Source organism: Scomber japonicus, chromosome 22 (assembly GCF_027409825.1).
Source record: "Scomber japonicus isolate fScoJap1 chromosome 22, fScoJap1.pri, whole genome shotgun sequence".
In the NCBI taxonomy this organism is placed as follows: Eukaryota; Metazoa; Chordata; class Actinopteri; order Scombriformes; family Scombridae; genus Scomber; species Scomber japonicus.
The window spans coordinates 21,022,721-21,034,594 of record NC_070599.1 but is presented as its reverse complement, the minus strand read 5'-3'; the positions used below and the strand labels follow the sequence as shown (position 1 = coordinate 21,034,594).

Below are 11,874 nucleotides of genomic sequence, written 5' to 3'. Positions count from 1 at the left end.
CATAGTTTGTCACAATATATGAAATAAATGTTTGATGTTTGAGTGTTTAAAATGAAAAATGGACAATTAATCCTGCTTTCAATCAAGTTCTCAGAGCTCTAAGATTGATCTATTGTGTCTCCTCTCTCTCTTTCTCTCTCTAGGGTTCGGGCTTCCACGCGTCGAGGAGGCAGAAGTACGGTAACGTGTTCAAGACGCACCTGCTGGGTCGCCCTCTAATCCGGGTGACGGGTGCCGAGAACGTACGTAAGGTGCTGATGGGCGAGCACACGCTGGTGACGGTGGACTGGCCTCAGAGCACCGCGACGCTGCTGGGACCGAACTCACTGGCCAACAGCATCGGAGACATCCACCGCAAGAGGAGGAAGGTCAGGACATGCATATACACACACACACACACACACACACACACACACACACACACACACACACACACACACACACACATATACAGGCATCATGTTAAGGGTTCTGAGTATTTTTGGGTTTGGATTCAAGGAAGATGCCGCTGACCCTAACCCTCTCAATCTCTCAACTCAATTATTTATGAAAGTATCTTCCTCCGTCTCAGAGGACAGTAGATGAGGCCAGTTTGGGTTCACGGTGCTTAAAATAGACTAAAACTAAGATGCAGAATAACAGCGAAACATTAAAGATTGATTTTTGGTGGAATACTCCTTTTATGAATAAGCAAAGTTACATAATAATAACATATAATATGGAAAGATATGAAACACCTGTTTGATTTTGACCTAATTTTTAAATTAATATCATATTTCAAGGAGCCAATATAAATAAAAAATGAACCATCATTAAGGGTACAGAGCTTAAAATAGACTAAAACTAAGATGCAGAACAACAGCAAGACATTAAAGTTTGATTTTTGGTGGAATACTCCTTTTATGAAGGGCTACCGCATAAGCAAAATAATATGGAAAGATATGAAACTGAATTTTTTAATTTAAATAAAAGATTAGCTAGCATTAACATAAGATTATTGCAGATTACTATAATTACCTACAAAGGTTAAAGCACACTAGAGAGTTAAATACGTCTAATGACAGAGACATAAATATTCCTCTTGCACCATAATTTTAAGGTAATACCGTAATACATCTATCAGAGGGGCAAGATAAAAAAAACACATTAAATTATGAGTGTAAAAGTCGCCTTAAATGTTCAACTTCCACTCTTGCTTAGTATTTATAGGATGAAACTGGAGCTAAATATTTAACTGTAGCTGCAAATGTGTGCACAAATATGAGAATTAAATAAAGGCCACAGAATATGTTGATATTTCCTGCTGCTTTTATTTCATATGGAATAAACGGTTTAGGCTAGGTTTGGGAATCAGGTGTGAGCCGCACTCTTCTTCCTTCATATCATTATTTTCCAGTTTTGCCGCTACAGTCAGAACATAAAAGGTCATCAGAGTTTCTTTATTGCGTACCAGAAAACAAATATTGTAATGGAGTTGCAGTAAAGTTGACAAAATTGCCGAAAAAACACACACACACATTCAGGTATAAATTAAAGGCCTCAATATTTATGCTGGTAGTGGAATAAGTAACGGAGACAACACACACACACACACACACACACACACACACACACACACACACACACACACACACACTCGCACACAAACACCGCACTCACAGTCAGAAAGAAAGGGATGATGCACTCTTCTTCACAAACAGAAGGAGAGAGAGAGAGAGAGAGAGAGAGAGAGAGAGAGCGAGAGAGAGAGAGAGAAAGTCTATCCTGTCCTCACAGTCTCTTATCAGCATCGTTCTGGCTACTGAAGCGTGAGAACGATTCCTCCATCACTCCATCTGCTCCTCCGTTCATCTATGTAGAGAAAGAGAGAGAAAGAGAGAGAGAGAGAGAGAGAGAGAGAGAGAGAGAGAGAGAGAGAGAGAGAGAGAGTGTGATTCCTGTTAATACCGCCCACCCTGGATTACATGGTTCTTCCTTTTTTTTTTCTCTTATCTTCTTCGCTTAATTTCTCCCTGACTCTCTGCTTATTATCTCTCTTTCTCGCTTCTTTCAGTCTCTTTTTTTCCACCTCTCTCTCTCTCTCTCTCTCTCTGTGTGTCTCTCTCTCCTCTCTCTCTCTTCTATGCCAGGACCATTTCAGGTAATCAGCCACTTACCTCCACCTCTATTATCCCCTTATCCCTGGGGTGCATACCTTCCTCTCTCTCTCTCTCTCTCTTTCTCTCTCTCTCTCTCTCCCTCTCTCTCTCACACACACACACACACACTAGACTAGAAGAAGAAGCAGAATCTGGTGTGTTTTCCTGTAAATCAGTCTCTCGTTTTCTCTCACCGGATCCTCCGTTCTGTGGAAGCAGGAAAAGCAGGGTGATTTTTTTTTCTTTTTTGGAGGAGGAGGAGTAGGAGGGGGGGGGGTCAGGTTTCGTTGCAGCGGTGCCCAGGGACGGCAAGGGGTCGGCTGGGTCTAATCTGGGCTCTGATCCCCTCTCCGCTCCCTGGAGACCCCCGCACTAACCTCATGTAATGACCCCTGATTAGGAAGGCTGCCTCCGACACAGCACAAAGAGGGGCTTTCTGTGGGGGCCCGACACATACACACACACACACACACACACATAGCAATACACGAAAGCATATGTGCACACACACCTGAACGCTCCCCCCTGCTCTGCAGCCCAGATACAGAGATGGATGTGAGGTCGGTAAAGCTGATTATGGTCGTCGGTTGGAGCTCAGCGTTGCTAAGCAAACACGCTGCTTAAGTACCTTTGAGCAAGTCGTAGAAACCCGCTACCCGCCTGCTGCTCTGTACGTGACCTCTGACCTCCCTGAGGAGGCAAAAGGAAAGCGAGCTTCCCTCCTGAGATCAAGTGATGAAGCATCGTGTTACAAAGTCGCTGCTGTGAATGAAATCTGAAATCTAAAAGTGATTCAAATCTTTTATTTTGAAAAAGAGGAAGTCAAGGATGCTATTTTGCTTCTATTTAAAAGTTGATTAGTGGACTAAAGTCAACTCCTGGATCATAAATACTCTAATAAAAATTAGATGAAGCATCGTGTTACAGAGTCGCTGCTGTGAAATCTGAACTCTAAAAGTGATTCAAATCTTTTATTTTGAAAAACAGGAAGTCTATGATGCTATTAAAAGTTGATTAGAGGACTAAAGTCATGTAAAAATTGGAGCTTTTCAACTCCTGGATCATAAATACTATTAAAAAATTAGATATCATACAAGGAAATGATGCATTTAGATCCATTCTGACTTAATTTGGATAAAACAGAAGAATAAGAAAGAAGAAATGAGTACGAGCAGCGTTACGGAACATTAAATAAACACATTTACTGATTGACTGGTGCAAAATAAACTTATCAAATACAGTAACTACACTTCCGATATTGTCCACTTTCAAGTATCAGGGCACATCTAGTCGTGTTGTTCGAGGGCACTTCAGCAGGACATGTGTTTGAGGTTTGACCCTCTGGCTGTTTATGGGAAACAAATCCTTTTGATTACAGACAGATAAAGAAACAGAGACAGATAGAAGGGAAGACAGTGAAGGAAATTAGAAAGCGGGGCAGAGAGGTCAGCTGGCCGGTATTCAAGTCTTATGTATGAGAGCATGTGTGTGTGTGTGTGTGTGTGTGTGTTTGGGGAGGAGCTGGAGGAGGAGGATGAGGAGGAGGAGGAGGAGGAGGAGGGGGTGTGGTGGCAGCACTTCCCCTTGTTTTCTGGTTAATAAAACTAAGTCAATAGACAGAAAATGAAAAAACTGCTAGAAAAGAATGAACGACTTGCTTACTGTCTGACCCACTGGACCAGAACTGCTGCTGTGTGTGTGTGTGTGTGTGTGTGTGTGTGTGTGTGTGTGTGTGTGTGTGTGTGTGTGTGTGTGTGTGTGTGTGTGTGTGTGTGTGCGGTTTTTTATACGGAAAAACAATCTTCACACAGCACATTAGCCATCGGTGGATCAACACAGCCAGCCAGTTTCCATATAACCCCGTGTTAAGCTAGGAAACTAACTCCCCTCAAAGAGCCACAGCGGCCTGGGTTTTCCACTACGGGCCGACTACGGGCCGACCAAGGGCCAAACGAGGCCAGCCAGCCAGAGCTTTACACACCATCCTCCTACCGAAAACAACATCAAACATACTTATTTCTGCTGTGAACAAACAGGGTTTATCGCTTTGGGTTTTGGCCCTTAAATAAACCATATAACTGCTAGAAGTATTTGCTTATGAGCTGCTGCAGACTGGAGTTGGAGGCTGACGGTTGCTGCTTTGCTTGAAATCTGAATGCATGAGTTATAAAAAAATAAATAAATCAGGGTCAAGTCTTTTATTTTGAAAAGGCAGATTGGTGCACTAGTATTAAGGAGATTATAGTTTTTACAGTTTCCTGAAGAGTCTGCATGTATGTAACACATCTCTTATCAAAGCTTTATCACCTCTCTCTCTCTCTCTCTGTCTCTCTTTCTATCTCTCTCTCTCTCTCTCTCTCTCTATGTCTCTCTCTCCAAGTCTCTCTCTGTCTCTCTCTCTCTATGTTTCTCTATGTCTCCCTCTCTCTCTCTCTCTCTCTCTCTCTATGTCTCTCTCTCTCTCTATGCCACTCTCTCCCTCTCTCTCTCTCCCTCCCTCTCTCGCTTTATAGTCACATATGTTATTCAACTGGCTGGAGATTTAGTGCTTTGCAAAATCTTTTCACCTGCACACACCAACCATAAAGTCTTGACAACAGGTGTGTAGCACAAATGTTTCTGCACCAAACACAGCTGCTTTTAAAGCCACGTTAACACTCAAAAATGTGTTTTGCTTATTTGTAGAGTTTGATACAAAAAGAAACCTTGTTTTCATTTGCTGAAATAGATAAAAAGTTTCTTTACGCTTACCTGAAAGTTAAGCTGAGTTTAAGTCATTGGATCTGTGACATCACAACTAGTTTGGAGCCAGTCGTCGAAGCCTTCAGGGCACAAACTCTGACAACTGACTTCAGAAATGACCGAATAACAAGATAATTCAAATTAGACTTCCTGTCAGGACTCTATGAGATTATGCAGCCTCAGCTTGATTAATAATCTTTGTTGCACCTTATAAAACTAGTTTGGAGTCAATCGTGGTGCAGTGTGAAGCCTTCAGAGCACAAACTCTGACTTCACAAATAAGTAGAAGACTCTTGTTTCGAGGGATTAAATAATAAGATAATTCAATGCTTTTAGACTCAAATTAGACTTCCTGTCAGGACTGTATGAGATTGTGCAGCCTCAGCTTGATTAATAAGCTTTATTGCACCTTTTAAAGCTGCACAAATGACACTTATATCATCCTAATTAGCATAAAGAGTCTGATGCTATCATGTTATAACAGCAAAGCTTCAACCTGACCAAGGAGAAGTAGTGAGAACACCTGCAGCAGTAAGTAAAATGAGATTAAACTGTATTATATTATCTATGCAGGAAGGTGTTTGGATTTTAGCTCCATTTTTTCTTAGTTTTCAGCATGAAAATGAAACCTGCAGCAGTCCAAAGTGATAAAGTGAAGTATTAAACATGCTCACAGAAAGCTCCACCTGACACATTCACAGTGGAAAAAGCTCCTCTATAACTGAAGTAACACTGAGGAGAATCCCATCTACACACATGCTAATACACACTATTGATAGTAGCAGCCAAGTAGTCTATTTTCACCCCTCTGACATACCTCTGCCTTTTTCTATTCCTTCACAGCTCAAATTCCCTTCTGTCTCTTTTTCTCTTTCTTTCCTCCTCCTCCTGTCGGCTCCATATTTTCCTTTCCCCCTTGTTTTTCACTTTTTTTTTTTTTTTTTGGAGCCATCCCTTCAAAATCCCTAAAAATTTAGGAGTGGGAGAAAATAGAAGGAGGGTAAAAAGAAAAAACAGAGGAGTGAGACAGAAGAAGAAGAGATTGGAAAGGAATTGAATAAAGGAAAAAAAAGAAAAAAAGAAGAAGAAGATGACATGTGGAGAGATTCAAATTGACCTCTGCCTCAATTTAACTGTCACATTTAACCTGACGTCTTCTTGACAAGCTATTTTCTCTCTGTGTCTGTCTTACATTGACTCCAACTTTCCTTTTCTCTCTCTCTCTCTTTTTTTTGGTGTTCTTCTTCCTGTGATAGTCAGAAATAATGAGCTCTTTACAATAAAACAGGTCAAATCAGTATAAACCTCCTATCTCACTTCCTCCTATGTTTTTTTGGAGGATGTTGGTGGTACTGTAAATGCTGTACATGGGTACACTGATTGTCTCCTGTGCTTCTGCTCATCACCAGTAGAGGGCACTGCCAATTCTAACTCAGCTGAGACTCAACCCATCTTTGCTTTTTCCCAGTTTTAAAGACATTCAGTGGTGAATTTTACTGTTAATGGACAAAGATAGTGAGTCATATATAAGCTTCAACATACACAACCATGCATACTGTATCACTGCTGTTTTAAGGAAGCCTATTGAGTCCAATTTTAGCAATTTGATGAGGATATTAAGCAGAAAGTCAAGGTTTATACTGCTTAAAAAGTCTGTGTTCAGCATGCAAATTTAAAAAATGGAGATTAAACTACAGCAGTGCATCATCTCTGTGAGCCTATACATCTTTATTCTGCACATATGTGTAGCTGAAGTCTCAAATTAAGTGCCAGTACCTGAAAGCTGTACTCGAGTACATCTCTGGGTTACTATTCAATTAAATAAAAGCTGCTTCAAGCTAAAAATGTAAAGAATGTAATGAAATAGTTACAACATTTTGTCTCTGTTTCCTGCTATGATTACTTTAACAAAAGCTGATGATGTAATGCGATTTTACCCTCCTAACTTCACCTGACTTGCTCGGTAAAAAACCTTCGCATCTTAAAAACAGCGCCGGATTCAAGATTCAAAGTGACGACAGAAGCGGGGGGGGGGGGGGGGGGAGAGACATATGGCCTGCTTGTTTGACTAAAAAGAAAAGAGAGAGAGAGAGAGAGAGAAAGAAAGAAAGAGAGAGAGAGGAATATAAAAAAAAGGGATGTGATGAAGGGGCAGGGAGAGACGGGAAGAGGTGGGAGTAGAGAGAGAGAGAGAGAAAGAGAGAGAGAGAGAGAGGGAAGGAGGGGAAAGGGGAAAGGAGGGCAGAGAGAAGAATAAAGGAGTCTTTACATGTCTGTGGAACCAGCAGCTCGCAGCACTTTCACATAATTTAAGACATATGGACGTTATTAGGACGACCGTGTCTGTGTGTGTGTTGGTGACTATATCACTGTGTGTAAGAGTCTGGGAGTGTGTGTGTGTGTGTGTGTGTGTATGTGTAACAGTGTATGTGTGTGTGTAACAGTGTGTGTGTCTTTAAGCCTGTGTCTTTGCGCTGCAGGCTACAGAAGACAGTCACGTTTTTGTGGTGCAGCAAAATGACTGTTGTACTGAACAATCCCCCCCACCACCACCCCCCACCCCCTCCTCCCCCTCCTCCTCCTCCATCACCCCCGTCCTGTGTGGAACTTGGAACGTCCCAGAGTGACACTGCATAAAAAAAACTATGTTTGATTGGCAGCCAGGCTCAGGGAGATACCATTTGTATGTGTGTGTGTGTGTGTGTGTGTGTGTGTGTGTGTGTGTATATGAGTGTTTGACCTGTAGTTACCTTTTTCAGAGACTTGGCCTCTCGTCGGCCTGCACACACACATTGCCTGACTCACTCTCCGGCCCTAAAGTAGCTCAACCCTTCTGCTCCGTCTCTATGTATGAGTGTGTAAAGTCAGGCCTGCCAGCATTCCCAACTTTTCCCAGGTTTCTCTCCTCTCTCTCTCTCTCCTACGTATTTGACGACCATCTCAGCATTTTGTCCTCTTTCTCCTCGGGGGGGGGAAACTCCCGTAATTTGCACGGTTCTCAAACTTTATTATGAATAATCGTCTCACGCGGATCCATTAGTTTTGCTACGTATGTTTGACGTTACCTTTTTAAGTTAGCCAGATTTGTCTATGAAACACAATCCACTACACTACACTACATTACAATTTCAACCCATCTGTCACCACAACCTGGCAACCTGGCAACCCACAAACCCCCAAATTTAAGGGATGTGTGCGCAGCTGCTTCTCAGCTAACTTAGCTGTTGTCATAATGTTAGGACAGGATGGCTTTCCACCTTAAAAAAAAAAACCCAAATTTTTGGATATACAAAAGGTATGGTAAGTGTGTCGGAATAGGCAAAACATTCACCCAAATTGACCAATTATGCATAATCCACTGTAGACAGGTTTGATGGCTAAATTCATGTTACACAACCCATTTTGGCGTCACATTTTTTTTTTTTTTTTTGCCCATTCACTTAGTCAGCCTCTCTCTCTTTAGGGTTTTTTTGTTTGTTTGTTTGTTTGTTTGCTTGGCGGATTCTTCTGGTAAATTTTGTGGGGCGACCGATTAACGAACTGGCAAACAGACCTTGGCCTTGGAGACAGATTTAATGAATAGTTTCGAGTTAGAGTAATGCTTGAAACCAGCAAAGTAATCAGCTTCAGATCAGATTGATTAGTAACTGATTAAGTCATCAATAAACTGAGTGACCCACCAATTGACCGACTGATTAATTGATAAGAAAAAAAAAACCCATAAAATGAAGACATGTCTGCAATATGTATCCAATTAAACCTCTCTTTAAAAACACACTAAAAAACCTGACTCCTTAACCACATGTGTAATTGACTAACTACTATGACTTGGCTTAATCAACGTGACTAAATAACCAAACAAATATGTACCCTTCTATTAAGCCGTTACCGTGGCAACCCCAGTGGGATAAATCAGTATAACTTTAAAACTTTAAAAAGCACTGTGAAGACAATGTGAAGATGTGTCAGTCTTCCAAATCCAATAAAAAAAAAAAAGTCACCAAAATATCCCCGAACCAGCACAATGAACGAACAGTGATTGATCGATGGTGATTGTACGCTGACAGTTCGCTAACCGACCGACTTCCTAACAAACAAAAGAAAGTCGTGACAGCCTTGTGTTCCTTCTCAGACTGTTTTGAGGTCAGATAGTGTGCGTAATCCCCTGTGGTCAGGGTTGGAGAGCAGGTCATGTAAGCTGATCCGTGACCAGCGGCCCCAGGGTGCGGCAGCAGAGGAAATGTAGCGCTGCTAACGTCTTAGAGCGCTCTGTGATCTGCACTAACCACTCCCTAACACACACACACACACACACACACACACATATATATATATACCCATACAGTGCATACGCGTAATTCACACATGCACACTTTCATGCACACAGCACCAGCTCAGTAGACTATTGTTCATTCATTCTGAGGGCAACGGAGGGAGGGAAGCAGGGTTTTAGAGGAATGAGGGAAAGAGAGAGAGAGAGAGAGAGGGAAGAGAGGGAAGAGGGCAATGGAGGAGAAAGAGAGAAAAACGAGGTAGAGGACAAACTAAGAGCAAGAGTGCCCGACTGATGGTTTGGTGGCTGAAACATGGACCTCAGGAACCACATGTACTGGGCCTGGGCACAAGTCCCACTAGCAGCTCCTTTCTTCCCTCTCAGCCTCCATTCTGTGTCAATGAAAAGAAGCAGGAACACTTTGTCTTTACAACCCTGTAACTTCAGTGTGTTAACATATGGAAAATATATTCCAGAAATACACATTAAAGACACTTTGTGCATGTTATATATATATATATATATATATATAGAGAGAGAGAGATTCCAGCACCAAGTCCAACAAGAACCAACACACTATGATATATTCTCATATAGTTGTACTTTTTTTTTGGGAGGGTTGAGTTTGGACAGATGCCATGAAGTGCTAACAACACATTTTAGCATCTTGAAACATCTTGTGATTGTGACTATAAGTCCATACTGTGTTAAGCATGTACTGTAGTTTCTGCGCTGTGATAAAAAAAAAAAGTAGAAGGAAAGCCATAAAAAAAAAGAACCCACAGTGATAAAATATATTAAGACAAACCACAGATTATGTGCAATTACCAGTTTATGTCGGTTACATAATAAAAACAGAGTACATAAAAACATAAAAATAACTTCAAATGGTAAATAAACTGCATTTATATAGCTCCTTTCTAGTTCTTTAGACCACTCAAAGCACTTTACGCCACACGCCAACATTCCCCCCATTCATAACGCTGATGGGTTAGGGTTAGGGTTAGGTGCCAACTTGCTCGTCAGGAGAAATTGTACTGCCCCATTTACACACACACACAAACACACAATCACACACCAATGCCACAGCTTTCTGGAGCAATTTCGGCTTCAATATGTTGCCTAATGACACTTACATGCGGACTGGAGGGAGCCGGGGATCGAACCCGCCAAACTTCCGATTGTTTGGGCGACCCGCTCTACCTCTGAGTCACAAGTACAAAGAAGCTATTGTACAGGGCAAAACAAATCTTAATTGGCATTTCCAACGCAATTGCAAGGCTCTTAAAGTGAACTGAATTACAGTATTGACCGACCGCTGACAGAAGTATTCATCTCTAACATAAAAATTTGCTCGTTTTCGAAATGTTCCAGTCTCATTTCATTGAGCAGAAAATGCAAACCACGTGTACCAGTCGCCAAAAAACTTGCTCGACAATGTGCTGCATTGGCCTCCTGCAATGCCTGGGAACCAACCTTTAAGATAAAATACAAGCTGAATCTAATAAACTGAAGGATTTTGCAGCTTTTAATGGTTTTAGAGACTCTTGCAAAAAAAATTTCTGTTCTTGTTTGTTAAAGTCGGCATTTCTGAAATTTCATCAAGCAGCTCTCCAATATGCTCCACCACTCTCTCCTGCTCTCTCTTGTACGTCGAGACCAATGCATTACTGTTTAAGGAAAAGCTCTAAAAGGTTAAACACACCGTAATGTTATTTATCCAAATAAAGCTAAGTGTTAGTGACTGATTCATATTAATATAAAAGCCCTATTCTTAGTCCGATCCACACTCTTTTCTCCTCTCCTCTCCAATGTTCTCTACTTCTAAATCATTTCCAAAACTGTTTTAAGGGCAGTTTTTGGAGGTTAAATCAGATGGAATGTTATTTGTCCAAACAACGCTGACGACTGGTGACTGATTCATACTAAGAAATACTACGAGCAGCCAGGAAAGACTTAACTCTCTCTCCTTCCCCCCTCCTCCCTCCCTCCTCCTCTCTAGCTCCTTCTGTCTGTCATTCTAGTTTTGCTGACTACAGGGGAAAACCTCCACAATGTATAAGTCTCTGCTGTGAGAGGGGGAGAAAAAATGGGGATGAATAAAGGAATGGGTATTGCTGAAAATCTGAAAATGAATGAGAATGAACACATGATAGAAAAGTTATGTCTGGGTCAAGAGACAGAGGAGGAGGATTAGTAGATAGATATTGAGATTGAGAAAGAGATCAGTTGCATGTGGAATGAACACAATGCTGTTTATCTAAATATAAAATATTAGGGAGGACTGAAACTGCAATCTGCCTTCATATTTTGTTCATTATTCATATGTTAAATTGCCAGATTTGGTCAAATGGACTGTGCATACCTACGAAAAATGGATTTTAGGAGTTAATAGCAATGAGGTTAGATGGTTTTTAAGTGTCTATCCAAACAAAAAAAAATCATCAGTTCGTCTTTGGCCAACAGATGAACCCTTCCAGCAAAGTTCACTGAAAGTTTTGTTATACAGAAGACAAACTAACAAAGAAGACAAATAATACCCTCCCATGTGAAGATAATAAAAGTCAATATTAAAACAGAATAAACTTGTTCTTCCTTTGCCATCTGCTCACGCACCCTGTCAGTCAGGATTTGCAAAGCTCAGAGGTTTCCTAAAGACATTCTGCTTGTGTGTGTGTGTTTGTACTTACTGTAAGAAGAGAGGGGATTATGGTACACAGT

The 11,874-nt window shown here is 41.2% G+C and overlaps 1 protein-coding gene across 1 annotated transcript in view; it reads left to right on the top strand.

Annotated features, from left to right (window-relative positions):
• Window positions 1–11,874, top strand: part of LOC128384238 (cytochrome P450 26B1) — a 39,079-nt gene that overhangs the window by 20,076 nt on the left and 7,129 nt on the right. The window contains exon 2 of the mRNA XM_053343785.1: window positions 144–368. Coding sequence (XP_053199760.1) covers window positions 144–368 — 225 coding nt within the window. The remainder of the gene's footprint in view (window positions 1–143; window positions 369–11,874) is intronic.